Here is a 26,727-nt window from a genome sequence, read left to right as displayed (position 1 = left end):
CACTGCCTTATCAGCAGATCTAGGTGAATTTCAATAATTAATTATTTCTGTTAGTTCCTTTTATCCAGTTTTCCAAGTGTCTTCCACTTAACCAATTACTGCTGCTGAATCCTGTTTCATACATCTTGATTAAACAAGCCAATGTCAACACTAAAAGTAGACTTTTGTGGCAATGCAGTGCTAATCTGATCAAGTGGAATTTCTCACGTTGAAACAGTTGCTGTACATTCCCAAACCAAAAACTGTGGATGAACCAGGAGGTACGTTGTCTGCTGAAGGCAAGATCTTTGGCATTCAAGTCTGGGGACCCAGGCCTGTGCCAGAAAACCAGGTATTATCTGCCAAGGGCTATTTCAAGGGTGGAAAGACAATTTAGAACAAGGTTGGAGGCAACATCAGATGTACGACAACTCTGGCAGGGTATGCAAGACATTACTTCTTACAAAGGGAAACCCAATAGCATGAATTTCAGCGATGCCTCACTACCAGATGAACTCAACGCCTCCTATGCCCGCTTTGAAAGGGAGAAAATAACTGCAGCTGTGAAGATCCCTGCTGCACCTGATGACCCTGTGATCTCGTCTCAGAGGCTGATATTAGACTCTCTTTAAAGAGGATGAACTCTTGCAAGGTGAAAGGTCCCACCCAATGGAGTAGCTGGTAAAGCTCTGAAAACCTGTGCCAACCAAATGGCTGGAGTATTCAAGGACATTTTCAATCTCTCACTGTTACAGGTGTAAGTTCCCACTTGCTTCAAAAGGGCAATAATTATACCGGTGCCTAAGAAGAATAATGTGAGCTGCCTTAATGACTATTGCCCAGTAGCACTCACATCAACAGTGATGAAATGCTTTGAGAGTTTGGTCATGACTAGACTGAACTCCTGCCTCAGCAAGGACCTGGACCCACAGCAATTTGCCTATCGCCACAATAGGTCAATGGCAGATGCCATCTCAACTGCTCTCAACACGGCTTTAGACCACCTGGACAACACAAACACCTATGCCAGGATGCTGTTCATTGACCATAGCTCAGCATTTAATACCATCATTCCCACAATCCTGATTGAGAAGTTGCAGAACCTGGGCTTCTGTACTGTCCTCTGCAATTGGATCCTAGACTTCCTAACCAGAAGACACTATCTGTGCGGATTGGTGATACTATCTCTTCCTCACTGACGATCAACACTGGTGCACCACTGCTCTACTCAATATACACGTGACTGTGTGGCTAGGAATAGCTCAAATACCATCTATAAATTTGCTGACGATACAACCATTGTTTGTAGAATCTCTGGTGGTGACAAGACACCGTACAGGAGATATGCCAACTACTGGTGCCGCAGCAATACCTGGCACTCAACGACAGTAAGATGAAACAGCTGATTGTTGACTTCAGAAGGGGTAAGACGAAGGAACACATACCAGTCCTCATAGAGGGATCTGAAGTGGAGAGTGAGTGAGCAATTTCAAGATCTCTGAGGATCTAACCTGGTCCCAACATATCAGTGGTTATAAAGAAGGCAAGACAGCAGCTATACTTTATTAGAGTTTGAAGAGATTTGGTATGTCAACAAATACACTCAAAAACTTCTATAGTTGTACTGTGAAAAGCATTCTGACGGGCTGCATCACTGTCTGGTATGTGAGGGCTACTGTACAAGACCAAAAGAAGCTGCAGAGGGTTGTAAATTTAGTTGGCTCCATCTTGGGTGCCCAGGGCATCTTCAGGGAGCTGTGTCTCAGAAAGGGAGCGTCCATTATTAAAGACCTCCAGCACCCAGGGCATGCCCTTTTCTCACTGTTACCATCAGGTAGGAGGTACAGAAACCTGAAGGCACACATTCAGCAATTCAGGAACAGCTTCTTCCCCTCTGCCATCTGATTCCTAAATGGACATTGAACCCTTGGACACTACCTCACTTTTTTCATTTTCATCTATCCTTCCTGGTTTTTGCACGATATTTTAATCTCTTCAGTATATACACTGTAAATGACTTATTTTTTTCTCTTCTATATTATGTATTGCATTGAACTGTTGCTGCCAAATTAAATTTCACATCACATGCCAGTGATAATAAACCTGATTCTGATGACATGTAAGGTACTTTATTGGTGCAATGAAATGCATACATGAATGTAGCATAATTTTAGTTTCTTGGACCGGAGTTGTTCTCTGTGCATCATTCAGTAACCTTGCCATTTCTTAGTATGTCTGTTTTTTAGAGAGGCAGGAGCATGCTTTCCATCAAGCTAGCAAGGAGCTGGATAGATTTGAACCTGGGACCACATGCTTTTGAAGTCTGGCACGGTATGTCACCACACCACCAGCTGGCTATTTATTGGACCAATATACCTGTTATTAACAAGAGAAAATTTGCAAATGCTGGCAATCAAAGCGACACACACAAAATGCTGGAGGAACTCAGTAGGCCAGGCAGCAACTATGGAAAAGAGTAAACAGTCAAGCTTTTGTCAACTGTTTACTTTTTTCCATAGATGTTATTAACAATACTCACTATGACTTAAAACTTGTTTTTAGCATCCCTGCAGAAAATAATAACCTAGGAATGGAGCAATGTTAAATCTCAAATCCCCTTCAATATCACTCCATAAGTGATCTGATGTAGAATGTAGGTGTGACCTGTTGTGCAAAAATCCTGTATTGCCTTTCTTAATGGTTTTGCAGCTCTCTTAAAAGGCCAGATGTGAAATATGCATTAACAACTTACAAAAGAAAGGGGAAGAAATGTGGCCTTGAAATTACTCCCTGCATCCTGGAAAATTATCAACTCAGCCTACACCATGTTGGGCAAATGACTAATTCCAATTATTTTTTGGTCAACAACATAATTCATGCAGATGCTGAAGAGGAAAACAGAATATTTTCATTTGCTGCTTGTCTTGAAAAAGTTCTATCAAAAACCCTATCTAACTGCTCATGAATATGAGAGATCCTCCCAAACTCATAGTAATTACAAAAAAAGGGAGTAAATAAGAAAAAAAATCTCCAGAAAAGAAAAAACTTAACCAACATGGGCTACTGCATTATGTCAAATATACACAGTAGCGTCAATAACTCCACACCTCAATCCAAATAATTAAGGATAATAGAAGCAGGGTTTAGGAAAAGTCAGTTTAACTGATATGAAAATGTTGGATAAATGGTCTCCAAGTTTCTTCAAATTTAACTGAAGAATCAAAGACAACACTTTAATTTTTTCTAAGCTCAAACGAGATAGTTTGAGAAAACCACTGAAATATAGTTGGAGGGTTAATTTCTTTCAAGTACAATAGGATAGATGTTCTAGTCATTAATGTAACAAATGCAATCATCCGTCGAGCTGAGGGGGATAAACAAATAACACCAAAAATATCTTTCCAATAATTTTGTAAACAAGGGCAAGACCAAAACATGTGGGTCAACGAAGCTACTTCAGAATAACATCTGGATTATAACATTATGGATTATCATCTATATGAATGTATACTTAACCTATTAATTACATAATTTTAAACAAACATGAATACAGAGTTTGAAAGTAATAAAAAGATTTAAAAATAAAGAGTATGAGAGATCCACATCACTAAAATTTATCTGGTATCTAAGCCTGCTTCATTCAGCATGTCGCTAATGAATCAGTTAGTTTTTGGCCACAGTTGTACTCTTGCTAGCTGAAAACTGTTGAGTCCTTATTCTTTGTTAGATAAATGCTCGTTTCTCAGACTAGCCCATTACTTAAGGTAGTGTGGAACTTGCTCTTCCCAGCCCTATGAGCCACAGCATCCAGCAACCCACCAAACACCAACCTATTCTCAGGCCAATTTACAATGACCAATTAACCAGAACATCTTTGGATTGTGGGAGCAAAACCACATATACCATCACACGCAGAAACAAAGGTGATGGGTAGGTAAAACCATCAGTAACCTGGCCTCCAGTGAGTATTGTGCCCAATTAGTAGGCACTAAACTTTATAAATGTTAAAGTATTGGCCAGAAGGAATGAGAATGTATCAAATAACTTCATTTAAACCTAGTCTGTACCCAACCTGAAGTTAATATTTATAGACTACATTTCAACCACTTGTATAAAAATAAGGAGCATTTAGCACAAGCCATAATCAATCTTAATGCTGGCTGGTGGCATAGTGGCATCAGCGCTGGATTTTAGGGCAAGAGGTCCTGAGTTGGAATCCAGCCAGCTCCCTTGCACGCTCTCCATCCGTGCCTGGGTTGAGTGTCGAGCTCCGGCAACTCAAACTTGTAAAATAAAAACCTGGAGAGGGATGGGCTCCGCCAGGTTTCAGATGCCCAAGACACACTAAAAAGATCAGTGCAAAAAGCTTGTCACCAGGAGCTAAGGGTGATACCCACGTATCAATCATATCCTTATATTTGCCAGTCCTTTCAGCACCTGGAATAGATTCTCTTCAAGCACAAGAAATGTGTTACCACTTTTCCATTAAGAGACATTGATTTTTTTTGTACATTTAAGAGATTGCTGTACTTGATGCTGCTCTGCAGGAACTATTACTTTTGTGCCATCTCCATTCCAGCTGGGCATAACCTCAAGTTTCATTCATGTTAGGGTTTTTTTTAAAAAAAAGTAACTCAGGAATACCTGTGATGTTTAACTTTGTACATTCTTGGATACTTAAAACATGAAAGACATGATATTACAGCACTTGCATCCAAGCTCCCCAGTGTTAAACTATGGGGGGGGGGGGGAGGGGGGGGAAAGCACCAAACAAAAAAAACATGCAAATGGTGGGGATAAAAAATACAACCACAAATAAAATGCTGACAGAAGAAATATTAATCATTCTTAACATTAAAAGAATGTTCAGGGTTATGCCCACCCTGCAAGGATTGACATTCTGATTATATTCTTGGGTGTAACAATCAAAGTGTAATGGTCATTATCTAGAGACCAGAGGATGTCACAGGGAAGCAACTGTATTTGGCTTGAACGGAATTTGCAAAAGAGTGCACTAGAATCAAGCAATGATTACAGGGGTGTTCTGGCCTTGTGGTCATAGATTGAAAATAAAAATCAGGAGTCACAGCAGCGAAACATTTAATCAAATTGTTCATTAAAATCACTCCCTCTCTCCAGCACCACCCATACGCACAATTCAGATTTTTAATTTAACATCTAATCATGGTTCCCAAAAGATCTTTCAAAGTATAAATTACTGAACAATTTAACACTGTTTGAAATCAAACAGAAGAAACCATTGCTCCTGGAAGACATGAACATTACACAATACTTATTCTTTGAAACTGTATTGCAAGCTGAATTATTTCCTCTCACCTCTCGTTTGAGAAATATTACTTGCCATAATCAATTTAAGAAAACTACTGCCGTACAAAAGTATTGTGTAGTTGTCAAGAAACATATTGACCTATAAAATCTGTATGCTATCCCATTGCATTTGTTTCCCATTATCCAATATACATTTACACAATTCACATTTTTACATTAGATATTCAGGTTTTGTGCAGAACTTGTGCAAAAAAAATTAAAATCATGCTTTTTCCTCTTCCTTTATCTTTTTTGCAATCTTCTCCACAACCATACTCAACTCCACATCCTTGTTCAATTTCAGGTAGACATCCTTCCTGATTATATGGATAGTCAGCCAGTCAGGAACAATATCAGCCAGTAAACGCAGATGTTTCTCCATATCGCCTGAAATTTAGGAAAGGTAATAATGAACTCGAATCTCACAGAATGAGAACATGACCCTTCACATTGAAAATTTATTCTTAAAATAACTACGAAATATACATAGACAATAGGTGCAGAAGTAGACCATTCGGCCCTTCGAGCCTGCACTGCCATTCTGAGATCATGGCTGATCATCTACTATCAATACCCAGTTCCTGCCTTGTCCCCATATCCCTTGATTCCTCTATCCATAAGATACCTATCTAGCTCCTTCTTGAAAGCATCCAGAGAATTGGCCTCCACTACCTTCCGAGGCAGTGCATTCCAGATCCCCACAACTCTCTGGGAGAAGAAGTTTTTCCTTAACTCTGTCCCAAATGACCTAACCCTTATTCTCAAACCATGCCCTCTGGTACTGGACTATACACAGCAAAATCTTTAAACAATCACACGGGTATACCAAGGTAATTGTGTTCTAAAAGTGTCTCATTGCAGAATCTATATTTCTACAGAATCCATCTTGCAGCAAGCCTATTCCTTACACTCATCAGTATTTGCTGTAGCAAAACTTCTCAAGTCTTAAATCTCTTAATCTACTCACTCAAAGTCTTCAGGAGTTCCTTTGCTTGTTGGAGAGGATCAACAGTGAGATTCAGACCAGCTAATTTACTGAGTCTTCATTTTCTTCACCTCTCAGACCCAACCTTTAAAAGGGCTTCCTTAGAATATACAAGGCCACGTTCCCTAATATACAGGGACCAACTTTATCCTCAACTTCCCCCTTGGTCCCTAGCTGATATCGTTGAGAGCACAGGAGGCCAGTGTTCTAACTCACATTCATCTCTGCTCACCCATCACCCCAGACTCATTTTCCAAAACAGATTTCAAAACCTTCCACATTGATACCCCAAATAGGGGAATGCTTTGTCCTGTAATTTATCAGCATTTGGTAGGCAGAAATATTTATTTTAAAATTCATTTACCCAGGGGCATTGAAGAGCGGTAGCTGTCAATCACTCTGTTACATGCCATGCTAATATTCAAAGCTGGTTTCTTCTCTGCCACAAAGACGTTGCGCAGAATTCTTGTTATCTCAGGAAGTCTCGTCATCATATGAAGGCGCTCAGTCTGCGCAGGATTCCTCGTCATCACTGCCTGAAGTTTTTGAGCTTCTTTGCTACGGATCTGTAGAGGAGCGAGACGTCAGAGACGCTTATGATGGGCATTGTTGCAAAATGAACAAAGAAATTCTTCAGTAAACCAAAGAAAGTTAATATGGGGTCACAAATCAGATTTTCACCCTCACCCTTTCGAGCAGACTTTGCGAAATCCCTTTCAGTGCATTGGAAGGGCCAGGACTGGGACGAGGACTCTGAATGGTTTGCTCCTTTCGTTCGGTGGTGGCAGCCATGGCAGTTTCTGCAGATTTGAGGGCCATGTTTGCGAGTGCTTTCTCCATCTAAATAACAATAATCACAAAGACCAAATTCAACCCAATACATTTATAGAAAAGAAACCACACTAGCTCTTGAAGGCAGTGGTTGTGGAAAACAGACTTTAGCGAGGCACTGGATGAAGTCCATTGTGGTAGATTAATTCAGAGGATAAAGATGCTCAGATTGGAGTCTGAACAGATTTGCCCCTCCCCCCACCCCCCAATGAAGACAGGCAGTGGAGGTGGATGGTTGCTACTCAGGTTGGAGGTTTGTAACCAGTGGAGTTCCACGAGGATCAGTTTTGATGAAAGTGCAGATGGCTGGATAAGCAAGTTAGTGGTGACATCAAGATTAGCGGAGTTGTGGATAGTCTGAAGAATTATCAAAGAATACAGAGGGATATACTGTGGATCAGTTACGGATGTGGACAGAGAAGTGGCAGATGTGAGATGTTGCACTTTGGTAGGTCAAATGAAAATACACGGTTAATGTTAGGCATCTTCATAACAGTGAAGTACAAAGTGTTTGAGGGGTCCAAGTGCTTAGTACACTGAAAGTGGATAAAGTGGTTAAAAAAGATATGGCATCATTGGTAAGAGTATTGAATACAAGAGTTAGAGAGTCATGCAGCAGTTTATCAGACTGCACTTGAGAATATTATGCACAGTCCTGGTTCACTCCACCGTAGAAAAGACACAGAGACAGTGGAGAGGGTGCAGAAAGGTTACCAGGATGCTGTCTAGAGGGTATGAGCTACAAGGGGCAGGTTTTTTTTTAAATTATGAAAGCCGTGGACAGGTTAGACAGTCAGAATCTTTTCCCCAAGTTGGAAAAACCAAACACAAGGAGCACAGGAGGATACAGTACTGTGCAAGGATATATATCAGAGAGCACGTGCGCGTGCTGGGTGCTTAAAACTTGCACAGTAGTGTAGTAATTTTATGTACTGCACTGAACTGCTGCTGCAGCAGGAAAAAAAACCATTCATGATATGTGAGTGATGATAAACCCGATTCTGATGTGGGCTCTGTTATGGAATGAGACCGGAAAGGAGGCAGGGATGGGAAAAGGGGAAAAGAGTGGTACGCACCAGAGAGAAATTCTGTAATGATCAATAAACCGATCACTTGGAATCAAGTGACCTTGCCTGGTGTGTCTGCACCTGCACCACTGGCACTCCATCGCTGCCACCAGTCCCACACCCCTTCTGCAGTGCTCCACCCTCACCATTCCCAACAACCTTAGCTCTCGCCAGATTTACAAACTCGCTCTCTGCTCCATGGTTACAAATACAAATGTCAAGTCTTGGGCACTCTAGCTGTAATATACAGTATTGTATATTTAAATGTTTCTTAGGTTGGTGGTGGGGGAGAGGAAGTTTTAGGCAATATTTTTTTGAAACTGAAGAGTGCCAGGTGCTAGGGATGTTAGTGGAAGCAGGCAGTTTGGTGGATTTTAAGAGGCATGTAGATAGACACACAAATAGAAGGGAATGGCAGCATATTGATAATACAGCAGAAGAGATCAATTGTAATGATCATCAAAGATGATCAATATTGGCACAACACTGTGGGCCAAATGGCCGTCAGTGCTGTACTGTTCTATGTTCACACCTTGAGGAAGTCCCTCTCTTCCTCGCCCCGTACAAAGACCCCACTCTTGCCCACCCAAACAACCCATGGGTGTGGGAAACACCACACGGTGCCACATCAGTACCTTTGGTGTCATCATGCTGCGGGCTTTATCCAGTACCTCCTGGGCCGTTGTTAGCTTTCCAAAATCTGGAGGCTGGGGAAGTTCAGCAGCAACAACGTCAGGGACTTCATCCACATTAAAACGTGGGTGCCACCGTGTTAGCTTGTCATCAGGCACATACATCGGAGGGTTAAGAGAAGCCAAAAATGCCTATGGGGGGGGGGGTAGGGAGGCAAATAAAAAGTTATTGCTTCATCAGTTTCTGAAAGTTCACATTTCTGTCTAGGAATCTTCCAAATAATCACTCCCCAGAGCTGTGATCTTCACAAAAACATTATTTTCACATCCCAGAGTTTGCAAAACACCAACTGTTGATGCAGTACAACATGGAACAGGAGTGTACTGGCGCTGACAAACGCCTCTTACACATCCAACCTCAGCAGAGTCAACACTCAATTCAAAACTATTTACAGACATTAATACCAAAATGAAGCACAATCTACAAGTATTGCAAAATGTGGACAAACGTGTACACACACCTCAGAGCCTCAACTATGCCATTCCTAGATGACGGGCTGACAGCGCCACGATCACAGCCAGATATTTTAGCAGTAGTGTAAAAAGAAAAGGAATGAGGAGCACGGTGGATAAATAAGAGCAGGGAGGGACAAAAATAACAGCTGCTCATAAAAATATGATTAAATTCTCTCAATATGACAGAACCTTTGGGCACATTGAACCTACACGAAACGCTATCAGAGGAAAGCAGCATCCACTAGAGATTGCCTCCACCCAGGCCATGGTCCTTCCTCGCTGCTGCCATCTGGTAGAAGGTACAGGAGCTCAGGACTCACACCAACAGGTTCAAGAACAGTTACTACCCCTCAACCTTCAGGCTCTTGAACAGAGCAGATAACTACACTCAGTGAGATCCTCCCACAACCAATGATCTTATTTATCTTGATTGTAAGGGACTTTTTAATGCTCTCATTATTTAATGCTATTTACTTATATTTGTATAGTTTGTTGTCTTCTGCACTCTGGCTGATCTTTTGTGGATCCTGTTATAGTTACTATTCTATAGATTTACTGAGTATGCCTGCAGGAAAACGAACCTCCAGGATTTATATGGTGATGTATGTACTCTGATAATAAAATTTACTTTGAATTTACGCATTTAAGAGTCCATTTAAAACTTCATTGGAAAGACTACAGTTCCAGCCATGAAGTATGCCCTCAGCACTACTACACTGAAACACCAACCCAAAATATTTGAGAATATACATTCTTAAACACGCTGCAATCCACATGAAGCACTCACAGAGCAATTCCACCATCTTCACCAAAGAACTAATGGTGCGTTTCAAGTCAGGGAGGCAGAGGAGATAGAGAGTGATGTTTTAATATTAGTCTTTGCATTCAGATGGTCAAATCAGGAGTCTGTAAACAGTTGGAGATGGCAGAGAAACTTACTGCAGTGTTCACACGGCAAACACTGTGTGCTGCTGGGAAAGGGAATTAATCTTCAGAGGACCAGGTACCCATCAAGATGGAGCCCTGTCCAAGCCGAGCATTGGGGCTATACTCACTGAACAAATGGGAGAAAGTACCATCACACTCCTGTTGGTGGGTCAAACATGCAAAAACATCCAACCTATAACCTGCTCTCAAAGAGACAGCACAAGGCTGGTTAAATTTATGGTCAATTATGAACTCCTTTAGATTAATTGTGTGTTGCTGAATGAAAGCTTGGTGGGTGAATTCTCACCCGTGGAGCCTGGTTGATTAACTGTTTTAATTGGGCTGGTAGGCGAGTTCACAAGCAAGTGCATGGAATTAAAGTAAATCATTCATGGATTAGTCGTGTTACAGGAGATAAATGTACTGCCTAAGAGGATGGCAGAGGCAGAAACAAGTCAGAAGTAGATGAACATGTACCTGAAGTGTCACAAACCAGAAGATTATGATCAAGAGAAAGACAATGGGATTATGCCAGTTTGGCACTGACAAACTCAAAGGAAAGTGGCGAGACAGGAGTCAGAGGCAATAGATAGACAGAGGAAGGGTGCAAGATGACAAGCATTTTACACCCGGTAAGGGAGAGGACAGTTCTGAGAATAGCAGACAAAGAAAGGGAGAAAATAAGGCAGATAGGCAGGGCTACCAAAATTGAACTCTGCTAATGGAGGTGAAAAATGGGAATCATTAGGAGAGGTGAATGGTAGATAGAACCAGAACCAGAGTTCCTCCAGCAGATTATCTGTTGCAAAGTAAATCAGCAGTTTGAAAAAGATTGTAAAGATATTTGATTCTTATGTAGATCATATCATGCACCATACCAAACGACGTTACATCAAAAAAGCCTTTCAAGGTTGAGGGTTGGGTTTGGCCTGGTCCAACCCCCAACTAACACCAGAAGATCCTTGTATATAGCTGCTGCGGGTCCAGCATTCGGAAGTGGACAGGAACCCGAAGCCAGAGGTCATTAAATGCCACATCACAATATTCGCTTTGGGAAACTTAAGTTCAAGAACCTTGTACTTAAAATTCAGATTGACAATCTCCTGCTGATGTATTCAACCACACCCATCTCAAAGAAGCACTTACGAGCATCAATGCAACTATGGCTCTAATGATCTGCAGGACACCGTATGGCTTCCAGGATTAAGACCACAGACTAAAAATGGCAGAATGAGTGATGATGCCAATACATTGGCATGACAGGTCAGGTCAGCCCGAGGACAAAGAGGCTTACGGAGGGTGGAGTTTCAAGATGGCGACGTAAGCATCTGCCTTTTAGGCGCTCTTTATTTTTTCAACTATAATCACCCTTTAATTAGATCTTTTCGAATTTAATCATATGAGTTGCTACCTTTGATTGACCCTTTTTTCCTAAAATAATATTTGATCTAATCTTGTCAAACCTAAAATGGCTACAAGTAAGAAATCGGCTAAGGATCCTGTATCCATCGACGCAATTTCTAGTCTTTTGGACACTAAACTGGATGCTAAACTGGCGGGTCTGGAAGGCAGACTAGAAGGTAAATTGGACAGTAAACTGTTAAATTTGGAAAGGAGGATTACTACGAAAATATCCGATCTTGAAGGAGTTGTTAAATCGCTTGAAACTAAGTTTCAGTCGCAGGCGTTAGAGGTTCAACAGCATGGAAATATGATCACGACTCTTGAACAATCAATTTGTGAAAAAGCACGTACAATTGAAGTGTTAGAGAAGAAGATAGAGTCGACTGCTAAAACTTTAGATCAGTATAAGTTTAAAATTACTGATCTTGAAAATCGTTCTCGCAGACAGAATTTGCGCATCATCGGAATTCCCGAAAAAGTTGAGTCCGGTGATTTAACTGAATTTTTCTCTAAATTACTGTGGGAAATTTTCGGTGGTGAAGGTTTGAAAAATGAACCTGTTATCGACTGCGCTCATAGAGTTGCGAGGTTTTCGTCTGTGCCTGATAAACCACGAGCGGTGATTGTTCGCCTTCATTATCCTCGTGAGAAAGAGCTTCTAATTCGGTTAGCTCGTAAAAAAGGTATGATCTCCTACAAAAACTACTCATTTCGAATTGTTGAGGATTATTCGTATGAAGTAATGAAAGCCAGGATCGCTTTTAAACCAGTGATGGCAGAGATTCATTCGATTGGATTTAAACAAGCTTTAATGTATCCAGCGAAGCTTAGAATTGTGCTGCCCGACAACAGTCTACACTTTTTTAACACTCCTGAAGAAGCGAAGAAATTTGTTGAAGAATATCGATCCTCTAGTGCAACTTCAACTATGAGTTACATTGAAGATTTTTTTTTTGGAGAGAAGATGCCATTTCATTTTAAGTTTTAACCCTGGAAGTTGGGTTATAACTTTTTATTTTGGACTATAGGTCTGGGTTTTTTTTTACTACTATTATTATTGCTTATAGATGCTGTTTTAATTTTTATAATATCCTTTTTTATACACGTTTGTATTTTGTAATAATGAATTATTTTTTCAAAATGTCGTTTCTTCTTCCCATAAGTCTTTACTTTTTATAAGCGTTTATTTGCTTGCCTGTATTTAGAAATGGAACAAAGGTTTTGAATTTTTTTTTTAGTCTTTTTTTTATATATATGTTATAGTGTCTATTAAATGTTTTTTTTTAAAAAAAATTTCTATTTTGATAACTTTTTTGATTGCTGAATTTATATTCATATTTTGTAATATGGCTTTCTCAAAATGTCGTTTCTTCTTCCCATAAGTCTTGGCTTGTGAAACGTCATCTTTGTATCTGAATATGGAATTTCTTCTTTAAAGGTGTATTACATTTTTAAACTTTAATGTTCATTTTTTTTTATTAATGATTTTTCTGGTTTTACTATTTTAGTTTTTTTCTTGAATTGACTGATGTGTGTGTGTATGTGTATGTATGTATATATATGTAGGTATATATATATATATTTTTTTTTGCAACTCTATATTTTAATTAGGGTGTTATATAGTTTTTTCTTAAAAAAAATTTCTTATGGAGCTGCCATCTTGAAATGGGGGTAATATTAGTATTAGTTTATGCGCCTGCCGCTTGGCTTTCTTTCAAAGGGTGGGGGGAGGGGGGAGGGATCTTTTTTCACGCTTTTGCTTTTTATTTTTTTGCTTTTAGTTTATGGGCTGACTTTAAATTGTTAATATTGTTGAGGTGTCAGGATCTCCGGTTGCTCCTGAATCAATTTTCCTTCTTCCTAAATTGTGGGTTATGTGTCTTTTTAACCTTTTATGATACACACAATTAATATTGGTATGATGGATAAATCTATTAACTTTATCTCGTGGAATACTAATGGTTTAAATCATCCGATTAAACGTAAAAAAATATTTAAAGTATTCCATAGATTGAACGCTAATATTATTTTTGCACAGGAGACCCATATTAGGAGGGAGGATAATCAACGTTTTTTTAGGTTCTGGAAAGGGCAACAATTTCACTCAAATTGTACCGCTAAAATTAGGGGTGTGTCTATTTTTATAGACGCCTCAATTTCGTTTACACATTATGAAATTATTTCGGATCCACAGGGTAGATTTTTGTTGATAACTGGTTCACTTTTTAATCGGAAAGTTGTTTTAGTTAATATTTATGCTCCAAACTTTGATTGTCCTGAATTTTTTAAACGTTTATTTACTTCTCTTCCTAACTTGAATGAATATATGTTGATTATGGGTGGAGACTTTAATTGTTGTTTGAATCCTTCGATGGATAGATCTAAACCTATTCGAACTCTTCCGAATAGATCAGCTTTACTTATTAATTCTTTTATGGTCGATTCTGGAATTACTGAAATATGGCGGTTTTTGAACCCTAAAGATAAAGAATTTTCATTTTTTTCACATGTTTATCATAGTTATTCTAGAATTGATTATTTTCTTATTGATCATCGTTTATTAACAGATGTTATTGATTGTAAATACGATTCTATTGCTATTTCGGATCATGCGCCTTTGAAGTTATCTATCAAGATTCCGGACTCTTCTATCAATACTAGATCTTGGAGACTTAATGCTACTTTGCTTCAAGATCCAGAATTTATTACCTTCATAAAACAACAAATTGACTTATTTTTTTCAACAAACTATAATGAAGAGATTGATAAAGGAATACTTTGGGACTCTTTCAAGGCTTTTATTCGTGGACAAATTATTTCATATTCCGCTGGTAAAAGAAAACAAAGATATTCAGATATAGCTTTATTGGTGGATAAAATTAAAGAAATTGATAAGATTTATTCCGTTACTCCTACCAAAGAACTTTATAAGAAGAGAGTTGAGCTTCAAATGGAACATAGTTTATTATTATCTTCTTCAATTGAGAATCAATTAATTAAGACTAGGGCTCAATTTTATATTCATAGTGATCGAACTGGTAAATTGTTAGCTAATCAATTAAAAGCTATTTCGACTAAGCGACAAATTATTAAAATTCGTAAACAAGACGGTAATTTAACTACTGATTATAAAGAAATCAATAACACTTTTCAAGATTTTTATAAATCTTTATATCAATCAGAATTTGACGGTGACCGGTTTACGATGGATAATTTTTTTAATAACTTGAATATTCCTAAACTGGTAGATGAAGATTGTAGCTTGCTTGATGCTCCTATTTCTATGGATGAAATAAGAGAGGCTATCTCATCAATGAATTCAGGGAAAGCTCCTGGTCCCGATGGTTTTATTGTAGAATTTTTTAAAACTTTTTCTTTATTGCTTTCTCCTTGGCTATGTGAAATCTTTAATGATGCGTTTGTTAAGAAGAGACTACCTCAATCGTTTTATGAAGCTACTATCTCTCTAATTCTTAAAAAAGATAAAGATCCTACTTTATGTGCATCTTATCGCCCTGTATCATTATTAAATGTAGACTCTAAGATTCTTACAAAAATTTTAGCCATTAGATTAGAAAAGGTATTACCACAGATTATTTCAGAAGATCAAACTGGTTTTATTAGGAATCGGTATTCCTTTTTTAATATTAGAAAATTGATTAACATAATTTATACTTCATCACCTACAACCCCAGAATGTGTTATCTCATTAGATGCTGAAAAAGCCTTTGATAGAGTGGAATGGACATATTTATTTAATGCATTGAGAAATTTTAATTTTAGTCCTAATTTTATATCATGGATTAAATTAATATATTATAAACCTGTTGCTTCTGTTCTTACAAATAATTATAGATCCTCTTTTTTTCAATTATCTCGTGGTACGAGACAAGGTTGTCCTTTAAGTCCTTTATTATTTAATATTGCATTAGAACCTTTAGCTATTGCTATTCGTGAGTCTCCTAATATTTTTGGTATTACCCGTAATGAGAAGTTATACAAATTATCGCTTTATGCTGATGATTTGTTGTTATATATTTCTAATCCTAGTAGGTCTATTCCTGCTATTTTATCCTTGTTGGCTCAATTTGGTCGCTTTTCTGGTTATAAGCTAAACTTAGATAAGAGTGAGTTATTCCCTTTAAACGCGCAAACCTTATTGAGTGATAGGATGCTATTTAAAGTTGTTACTGATAACTTTATCTATTTAGGTATAAAAATCACCAAGAAATATAAAGATTTATTTGGACTGAATTTTTTACCTATGCTTCATCAAATTCAACAACTTACTACAAGATGGTCTCCCTTATTTTTATCATTAGTTGGTCGGATTAATGCTATTAAAATGATGATTTTACCGAAATTTTTATATTTATTCCAAGCTTTACCAATTTTTATTCCTAAATCTTTTTTTGATAATATTGATTCAAAAATTTCCTCATTTGTGTGGCAAAATAAAAATCCTAGGTTAAGCAAACGGCAATTACAAAAGTCTAAAAAAGATGGTGGTCTAGCTTTACCTAACTTTAGATTTTATTATTGGGCGAATAATATTCGTAACCTAATGTACTGGAAACTAGATTTGGATTCACCTGTGTGCCCACAGTGGGTAAATTTGGAATGTAGTGAGGTTAAGGGATATTCTATATTTTCCGTTCTTGGTTCTTTTCTTCCTATTGATTTAGCCAAATTCAATAAACAGATATCTAACCCTGTTGTTAAACATACACTACGAATTTGGTTTCAATTTCGCAAATTCTTTAATCTGAAAAACTTTGCTCTGGACAGCCCTATTTTATGTAATTTTTTTTTCAAACCTTCATTGACAGATCAAGCTTTTAGTATATGGAAAAGGAAAGGTATAAAATGTTTTCGTGATCTTTTTTTTTGAAGGTACTTTGATGTCTTTTGATCAACTATCCAACAAATTTGAATTACCTAAATCTAATTTTTTTAGATACTTACAAATTAGAAATTTCTTACATAAAATTCTTCCATCTTTTCCTAATTCAACTCCATCGGATTTTTCAGATTTGATTTTTACTTTTAATCCTTGTCAGAAGGGATTAGTAGCTTTTATTTATAACATGATTATGAAGATACAGCCAGAAATATCGGATAGAATTAGACAAGAATGGGAAAAAGAACTTCGATGTAATATATCAACAGATAAATGGGAAAAAATTTTACAAATGGTTAATTCCTCTTCTACTTGTGCTAAACATGCTTTAATACAATTTAAAATTGTACATAGAGCTTATATGTCTAAAGATAAGCTTGCCCGATTTTACTCACATATTAATCCTCAATGTGACAGATGTCACTTAGAAGTGGCTTCATTGACTCACATGTTTTGGACATGTCCCACTTTACATAACTATTGGAAGGACATTTTTGATGTCATTTCCTCAGTATGGAATATCGATTTACAACCCCATTTTATTACTGCAATTTTCGGTATACCAAATGAAGATGGCAATCAGCTTTCCCCTTCAATCAGACGAATGATTGCCTTTGTAACATTAATTGCCAGAAGGTCTATATTACAAAACTGGAAAGAAGTAAATCCTCCTACTACATTTCAGTGGTTCTCCCAAACCATTTCTTATTTGAGTTTGGAAAAAATCAGAAGCACTATCTTTGATTCTTCAATTAAATTTGAAGAAACCTGGGGACCATTTATTCGACACTTTCATTTGAATTAATTTGGCCTATTTCAGATCCTTTTCTCTACTTATCCTTGTTCAGGTATGGAGTTCCGGAGTTCTTTTCTTGACACCTTTATATATTTATAAAGTGCTATTATTGCCCATGTTAGTTTAGTTTAGTATTTTTTTTTCAATATATATTTTTTCTCATATATAATTTCAATTTTTTTTCTTTTTTCGATGATTATTTTTGTTTTTTTTTCATATATATTTATATAGACTTGATTGATTTATGTACCTTTTGTCGATTGATGTTTAATAGGATATTATTATCCTATTACTAATGTAATCTCAAGTTTATTGAATTTGTAATCTGTTCATTATTATGTGTTGTTTTTTTTTATATATGAAATTTAATAAAAAGATTGAAAAAGAAAGAAAGAAAGAGGCTTACCTTATGATACTGCTTCACAATGTTTGTAAGGTTGCGATGGAAAATGCGCCGGCGCAGAAGCATATGGGAGGCTTTTAGCTGTGTCTGCCCTTCATATTCTTCCTCTGTAGAAAGAGGAAAACAGTCTGATTTTTACATGCTTTTTTGAAGATCTCCTTCAGCCCTACTGTGGTAATCGGACCAGAGGTGGAACAGCAACTAAACGCAATTAACAGTGAACCAGAAAATGTAACACTTTATTTTTAAAGGCAGGACAAAAAGGTAGAAAAACACAAGCTGTTACCTAAGTAGTCTACAGGAGACCGCAAGTCAAACTGAGGGAAAATACAACATTAATAGGATAGGTGGCATCCCTCATTGAGCCATGTGGTGGGGCAGAGAACATGAAAAGATGGATTTCATGGCAGGAGTATCTCAGGAAGGATGGAGAGGTGGGATTTATAATATCTTGGGAGTGCAGAACAAGAGATCTAATTGAAACTTCCAGAACTCTGGCAGGGTGAGACAGGCTGGATATAGGGAACGGTAAATATTGGGCTACAGTGTCAAGAGATTTAGTATGGAAAGCAGGAAAATCTAAGCTCAGAGTGGTGAAATAGGAGAATTCTCCACAGACAGAATGCTGCCGGATAGCCTTAAGGAGATTGTTACATCTCTAGATGGAAGATACATAGATACATCTACATCTCTAGATCAGGTGCTACGGGGAGAGTGGGGTAAAAGGGTTGAGACTGGAGGGAGGATCAGTTGTGATGCACCAAATAATGAAGCAGGGTTGAACAGTAACAGCCGACTCCTGCTCCCACTTTAGCCAGAGTCAGAGAGTAATCAAGCACAGAAACAGGCCCTTTGGCCCAACTCATCCATGCTGACCACACCCTCCCTGCTAGTCATTCGTTGCCTATGTTCTGCTCATAACCCTCCAAGCCCTCCTCTTTAAGTGCAATTGTATCCACTTTTTTCAGGCAGTTCATTCCAGGTCCTCACTATCCTCCGTGTAAAAGAAGTTAGCTCAGGTCTTAAAAAAAAATCTAATTTCTCAACTTGTCTGGACTCCCCAACCCAGGGGATAAACTATGACCATCCACCTTATCCACACCCATAATTTTTAATTAAACATCTTAGGTCAACCCCCACCCTTCTCTGCTCCAGGGAATAAAGGTTGATTGCTGCCAACCTCTCCAGGCTCTCTCATCCAGGCCGTGTCTGCTGCACCCTCTCCAGCCGGATGTCTTTCCAGTAACAGGGGGACCAAATACTGCCTCACCATTGACTTGTGTAACGTAACGTAATGTCCCAACTCCTAAACTCGATGAAGGCCGGCCAGCTGAACACCACCTTCACCATCCTGTCTACTCCTGCAGCTGCTTCCAATGAACTGTGCACTTGTAGACGCAGGCCCTTCTGCTCCACCATGCTCGCCAGTGACCTGCCTTTCACGGTACAGGTCCCACCCAGTCTGAATATCCAAAATACATCACTTCACATTATCCAAGTTGAGACCCATTTGCCATTTTGTAGCCCAGCTCCGTAACTGATGAAGGTCTCTTTGCAATTCCTTGTAATGAGCTTCACTACCAGTAAGACCCTAAATTTTATACCATCATCTATTTATTTTGTCTTTTCACTGACAAAGACAGCAATGTCCAACAAAATTCAGTCTTAGCACTGTTTACCTCCTTCAAACACAGGATCGATGGTGAGCTGGTAGTCAGATTTCTTCACCGAGCCACTCCACGTTGGGATCCCTTTCTCCTGCCTGAACTTGTATGCCGATGGGTAAACTGTCTTAATTTGTCCAACATTTCGCTGATCAAATTGCCTATGAAGAGATTTCAAGGTTAACTGTTGCTGGACTAATATAACTAGCAATTACATTACTTCCAACAATATTGGTACTAGTTTTGTTAGCATTTTGATAATATTCCTGCAAATGAATGGTCAAGATAGCACTGGCGAACCAAGGTGACTCGTTGCAGGCTGTTTACAAAATACACTTGCTCTGAATTACTCTCACTGCAATCTGCAGGCTGTAATTTCCCTTTAAGCAATATACTTTTGCCATCCTATTGGCTGCAGTTTTTCAGCGATTCCATCGTCTTGCATTTACTGTGATTGCCCACAAGAAAATTAATTTCAGGGTTGTATATGGTGACATGTAGGTACTTTGATTTATAAATTTGCTTTGAACTTTGAAACCATCACATCAACACTATGAACCAAGAAGAGAGACAATAGAGGAATTTTTTTATATATATATTTTTAAAAACAGAATTAACTTCTAAGGAGACCCATGATGGGCAATCTTTACGATAAATATAATAGGACCAGAAAGTATTATTCCTTATATTGGCAATACAACAGTAAAACCTAAAATTAGGTAGGGCTAATCCACCCATCTCTTTATTTCTTTGTAGGTAAACTTTACTTAAACGAGCTTGTTTATTATTCCAAATACAAGATGTTAAAATTGAATCTAAAGAATCAAAGTAGGTCTTAGGAATAGGATCATACTCTTCTTTTTCAGCAAATAAAATAACAGATAACATAATTGTTAAGCAAACTTTAAGGATTTGGTCTCAATTTAGGAAATTTTTTGGTTTAGCGAATTTTTCATTATCGTCTCCCATTCTCCTTTATTATTTTTATCCCTTCCATGACTGACAAAGTCTTTAAGGATTGGGATGAACTAGATATTAAATGTATTTGGGACCTGTTTATCTCAGGATCTCTTGCTTCATTTGACCAATTGTCAACTAAATTTGCACTCCCAAAAACACATTTTTACAGATACCATCAAATTAGAGATTTCTTAAGTTTCCAATTAACTACTTTTCCTATAGGTCCTGAAAAAATTTACTGGATGATCTTTTAAATTTAAAACCTTTTGTTAATGGTTCTATTACTGGTATCTATAACTTGTTGATTGATTCTAGACAAGACTTTTTAGATAAAATAAAAAAAGCTTGGGAGGGCATCAACACTATGAAATACTTATTAAAAATTCAGTTAAAAGATTTCTTTGATTGTTTTTAAATACTTAAGAGTCATAGAGAGGTACAGCACAGAAACAGGCCCGTCAGCTAATCAAGTCCATGCCAAACCCACTTGTTGCCTTCTCCCATTAACCTGCATCAGGATCATAGCCCTCCATACCCCTACCATCCAGTTACCTATCAAAACCTCTCTTGAACATTGAAATCAAGCTCACATGCACATTTAAATTTAAAAACTTCAGAAATTTTTGCCAGATATCAACTTAGCTCCAAAGCTTTTAAATAGTAAGTTTTGGAAAGTAAGCTAATTTATTTTCAAAAGCCATTTATTCTAAAATGTATTTTGGAAATCAAAGTGTTCGTTAAGTAGAAGTGTTTCTGGTATATCAGCTCTGCAAGTAATTTATTTTAAATCAATAAATTGAGAAGGCTCAGGACTGAAGCATTTACCCTTCAGCAAGAGGGTAAACAGCACCAGAATTTGTACTGCCCGCTTGTATAGGCTCATACTCACTTCCGCATCATGTCCTGAACACCTTTTTTCACCTTGGCAAAGGTAATGGTCTCGGAGCGATTGAACAACATGCTCACAACAGTGTCCATGCTGCGGAACATCCCTGCCAACACCTTGTATCTGAAAGGCAGGGTCAGCCCTGGTGGGACGTCTTGTGCCAAGTTGTGGAAACGCTGGTATGCTGGAGTCTTCACCCTGGAGCAAAATGATCATCAGGACTGCGGTATGAAACTATTCATCAACAAGGACCTTTAATAGGCTTGTAATTTTGTTGTTCTGGTGTTTTCAAAAAATTGCTTTCTCCTCACCTTTCATCCTCACTTGATTTTTCCTCTGGCTCATCTGTCTTTTCCCGCTCTTTATTTTCTTGTACCTTCAGTCCGAGTTCTCGAACCCGTTTCAGGCGACTTTTGGCATCAGTACTCAATTCAGAAGGTGCAGGTAAATGAGCTGTTTGGCTGAGCTTCTGAATTCTTTGCAACCGGCTCTTTAAAGCCAGAAGACCCTCCTTTCCAGGTGCCTTGTCCACCTATGGGACAGGACAAACACACTGAAGACAATTCCTTCAATACTTAGTTTAAAAATCATTTATCAGTCACTCTTTACACAACTGAGCATTTCTCAGCAATTTGCACTGACACTGCCCCATATTTTAAAACAAGGCCAGGTGCCTCAAACCGAAGGCTGTGTTTGTATCTCGTACCTGCTGGCTTCCCTTGCTCAAATCTTGCAATCTTGGAAATTTAGAAACCTCCTTCCTCAAAGCCGTTACCTCATGAGGAGATGCATCCTAAAGGTGGGGGGGGGGGGGGCGGAAGGGAAACAAGACTCATTAGTATCACCATCCTCAGGTACGTCCCTAGTAGTAATAGTGACCGCGATGGACACTCCCTGGCGCTGAAGCTATGAAAACTGCCCCGGCTGGTGTGTTCCATGCCTGTGAACTGATAAACAAGGCTTTGGGCATACTGAGGACTCAATGTTGCTTTTCGCCTCAATTGTTATGCATGATGTATTTTTTTTTAAATTGGGTTCTTTAAGGTTTCTTGCTCCGGGGCTACCTGTGATCAAACAAATCTCAAGGCTGTACAACTTGTACATTCTTTAACAGTAAGTGGATCTTGAATCTAATTGTTAACCCAGATCAGGAGTTTACCTCACAGCAGCAAGGTTCTCAGTTTTCATCATGATAGTAAAGTCAGAAGCAAAACCTGGTGGCAGTTAACTGGAAATGAGGCGGCGGCAAATTTGGTAATTGTTTATTATTGTCCCAATGTACGTGAAAAACTTTGCTCTGCGTGTCATCCAGACAGATACAAGCACAATGAGCAATGAAGCAGCACAGAAGAAAACACAATTAACAGAATGCAGAAGGTTACTGAGAAAGTGTTGTGCAGGTGGACAAAGTCCATAACTAGGTAGACTGAGATCAAAAGCACATCTTCATTGTACAAGATCCTTCCAAGAGACTTACAACAGTGGGATAGAAGCTCTTCTTGAGCCTAATGGTACATGGTTTTTAGCAAAGAAACTGAAATTAAAGGCAGAATTGTTGGAAACATTTAACTTATCAGGTTGAGGGAGTCAGTGTCAAACTGACATTTCATTAGAGCTAGGAAGTTAGAAAACAAACAGGTTTTAGATTGACCAGGGATAGAAAGAGCAGTCTGGTTATTAGACATTCTACAAACATCAGGACTCATAATGACATTATGTGAATTCTTATAAGTTTAAATAATAACATCTGACATTTAAAATCAGCAGTTTGATAAACTTGGAGTCTGAAGTATGCTCGATCAATAATTATAAAATGAGTAAGATTAAAAAGACCAACTCCTGACATGCATAATTAGGAAGTTTTGCTCATATGACGGTCATAATTCACTGATCCTTAAAACGTGACCACCTATCAGACTACAGCCGTGGACATTTGGAAGGTCAAGTTAATAAATAACATCATGCTGAACATTCTAGTGTAAAGCAGGAATTTGCTTTATTCATTTCAAAGTTGTTCGACGCTATATCTGAACAACTGACCAATGCTTCACGAATTAGAGCCCATAACCTTCCCAACCACTGGGTGTCGGGTAACAGGAATGGACCTGTGATGTTTAAAAGCAAACACTCCCCATGATCATTGCTCCCCGCAGTAAAAGCCAGTGGTCTGAGGGCGATGCACACTATAAACAGCAGAATTCAAAGGTGGACAAGCTATTGCAGTTGAGGTTCCTAGTCTGGTTTTGCCATGGAGGGGGACAATGGTAGCTGGGGACTGAGCTGTGACGTCTTGGACCATATACGAATCACCAAGGATAACGTGCAGGTGGTCTTACACACACTGAGCTGCATTCTCTCACCTTTTGAGAAGCTAGGGAAAAGACTGCAAAGGCATTTGCAAGGGGAGGTTGACAGGGACAGGCCAGGGAGATGCAGTTCACCAGTGGTGGGCAAGTTGCTGAAGGGACTCGGGACTGGTTGGCGATGATCAGCACAGCTTTGGACATGGGAAGTCTTGTCTCAAAGATAAAGGGTTTTGGTCCAGGCTGGAAGGATTGAGGAGAGCAGGGAGTGGACGTCCACATGGAAGACCACCGACAGGGTTCTGCATTGAGGGCTGGTCTGAACGGGAGATTGCAAGGGATTCAGGAAGAGCCTACCCAATGGGCTCCATCAGAGCAAGCAGCGACAGTGCACAGTTGTTACAGGGGCTGTGACTAGCTGTGTGCCACTGGGATTGGTGCTGGGCTCGTGAGGTTCATCGTCGCAAGAACTTTCTACAGGGGCACAACTGAGAGCGTCCTGACTGGCTGCGTCACCGCCTGGTATGGGAGCTGTGCTTCCCTCCGTCGCAGGACTCTGCAGAGAGTGGTGCGGACAGCCCAGCGCTTCTGTAGGTGTGAACTTCCCATGATTCAGGACGTTTACAGAGACAGGTGTGTAAAAAGGGCCCAAAGGATCATTGAGGATCCAAGTCACCCCAAACACAATCTATTTCAGCTGCTACCAGCCGGGAAACAGTACCGCAACATAAAAGCCAGGACCAACAGGTTCTGGGACAGCTTCTTCCACCAGGCCATCAGACTGATTAATTCACCCAGACGCAGTTTTATTTGTGTTATATTGACTGTACTATTGTACGTGCTTTTTTAAAGATTACTACAAAATGTACATTTAAATCAGAGATGTAATGTAAAGATTTTTACTCATGTATGTGAAGGATGTAAAAAAAAGTTGATTCAAATAAATGATTTGGCAGAAAATATACTAGTCACAGTTAGCAAGTTTGCAGATGACATTTAAATAGGTGGTAGACAGTGAAGGCGGTTATCAAAAATTACAAAAGAATCTCCATCAGCCATGTGGGCAAAGGAACTGTGAAGAAATTGCATTCAATTCGTACAAGGGCAAAGTGGTGCACTCTGGGAAATCAAACCAGCCTAGGACTTGCAGAGAACGGTAAAGCCCCCGCTGTGTTGCAGGAGTACAAATACATAGTTCCATCAAAGTGCAGTCACGGGTAGATATCCAATCACAAACAAGAGAAGGTCTGCAGATGCTGGAAATCCAAGCAAAGCACACGCAAAATGCCGGAGGAACTCTGCAGGCCAGGCAGCCCCGATGAAGGGTTTCGGCCCGAAACAACGCTGCCTGGCCTGCAGAGTTCCAGGTAGAAATGCTGGTAAAGTCTAGACGCGCTCGCCTCCCGGTCAGGGCACAGAGTATAAAGACACGAGAGACTGCAGGTGCTGGAACCTGGAGCGACCCTGCAGGGTTTCGACTTGAAACGCGGACTGTTCCTTTCGGCCCACGGAAGTTGCCGAGTTCTTCCCGCAGACTGTTGTTCCAGATTCAGTATCCGCAGTCTGGAGTCCCTGGGCCGAAGGACACATTCCTGTGTTGTACTCTTCTATGTCTATACATAGAACAGTGCAGGGTACAAGGAAATAGACGGGGAATGGGATTAGTGATTGCTCCACTGGGAACAGGCGTGAACACGACGGGCCGAATGTCTTTTGTATAAGTGAAGGACGCAAATCGCAGATGCTAGTTTTCCTTTTCCCAAACTCTAGCTCGTTCCGTTAAGTGTTTTAGGGCGTCCCGAGGTTTTGATAAACGTTTGTACCGGCTCAACCTTACCGTGGCCTCGGGAGTGTCCGGCGGTAGCGGTGCCGTCTCTCCAGCCGTGGTATCCTGGTGAAGCCCATCACCTGCTTTTCGCGGCTGCAGCACCAGGCACCTCCGGGCAGATGGGACACGTTGTGGGCCCTGCAAAGCCGAAACTGCCAGCGGCCGTGGCTCGGCTTCATCGATTGAATCCGAGCGAGAGCGTTTCTTCGCTGTGCTGGTCTGCTGCCCAGTTCCCCGGTCGCTACCCGGCCCAAAAACGGCAGAGCCCAAATCAAACTCCGTGGGTGTTTTCTCATCTTTTGTCGGAGTCACGAGATAGTCAAACGCGGACACTCTCTTATTTGCCTCCTGTGTGGGGGTCGTGCAAACTTCTTCCCGGTTTGCGGGCACCGATTTAAACGCTTCCTGAAGGACAGGCGTTTTGACCGGTGCAAGAGGAGAGCTGGAGAGCCGAGCCTGCGGTATTGTCGGTTGCTCTTCCAACACTTTCCTCCGGGATGGTCCACATTCCTCGGCAAGTGACCCAGTAGCGGCAATTGTGTCACCTCGAGATCCCCCCTTCCTGGGTTTCACAGAAAGCGGGTCCCTCTTCGCTTTTTTAGTCTGCGGGAAATAGTCTGTCAGCTTGACCTGTGCCATGGCACCGGAGTGAAAACGAAGCAAGCACAGACCGGGCGGGCGGGCGGCCGGCCCCTCCGGCTGAGCCCAGTGGTCACGGCAGGGCGAGTAATTAAAGCGGGTCGCTCCAGGTTCCAGACTGTATCAACCACCCCGAACTTTCGCGCGAAACCGACACGTGACCCCAGCGGATTATCCCACTTCACCTCGGTGGGGTCCTCCGCCGGTTGAATTTAACTATCTGCGCTGGTTTTCCCCCCGAGAGCTATATAAAAAACTGCACATAATCAGAACCAAACATCTCCGCTTCAGGGACGTGGCATCTCCTTTGTCGATCTACCACAGGGAATCAGATCAGGGAATATTTCAATTCTTTCGCTACGCTTGGAATGGTGCAGTCTTCCTGCGGCGCCAAATGAGAATTTCACTCGCTTTTCATTATGTTGTAAATAAAGTCCAGCTTTTAAATGTTTTATTTTATCTCTTTTACCACCTTTCTGTTGCCTACAAAGAATTTGTTAAATTGATTATTGAGATTAGCCGTGTGTGTGGCTATCTTTTCCCCCAGTTAGGTATAATCTCGTTAGTTTCCCAAAGCTCCAGAGTGTAAGTTTTCAGGTTTTTAACAGAAGTATTTTGATTCCTAAACCGAGTTCATTGAGGAATGCAAAAGAGTTATACGTATTTGGTTGCACAAAGT

General features: G+C 39.8%; 1 protein-coding gene across 1 annotated transcript; it reads right to left on the bottom strand.

Annotated features, from left to right (window-relative positions):
• Nucleotides 1-4,912: 4,912 nt before the first annotated feature.
• Nucleotides 4,913-26,205, bottom strand: cdt1 (chromatin licensing and DNA replication factor 1). The gene is made up of 10 exons (XM_059993075.1): nucleotides 25,419-26,205; nucleotides 21,985-22,071; nucleotides 21,590-21,810; nucleotides 21,282-21,476; nucleotides 19,448-19,593; nucleotides 17,772-17,875; nucleotides 8,826-9,014; nucleotides 6,980-7,132; nucleotides 6,657-6,858; nucleotides 4,913-5,694 (listed from the first exon to the last, which is right to left on the bottom strand). The coding sequence occupies exons 1-10, from the start codon at nucleotides 26,046-26,048 to the stop codon at nucleotides 5,531-5,533; spliced, it is 2,091 nt and encodes a 696-aa protein (XP_059849058.1). The 5' UTR covers nucleotides 26,049-26,205; the 3' UTR covers nucleotides 4,913-5,530.
• Nucleotides 26,206-26,727: the final 522 nt, after the last annotated feature.

This window comes from Hypanus sabinus, chromosome 17 (genome assembly GCF_030144855.1).
Source record: "Hypanus sabinus isolate sHypSab1 chromosome 17, sHypSab1.hap1, whole genome shotgun sequence".
Classification (NCBI taxonomy): Eukaryota; Metazoa; Chordata; class Chondrichthyes; order Myliobatiformes; family Dasyatidae; genus Hypanus; species Hypanus sabinus.
Note: the sequence above shows the minus strand (reverse complement) of the source record. Positions and strands in the feature narration are given on the sequence as shown.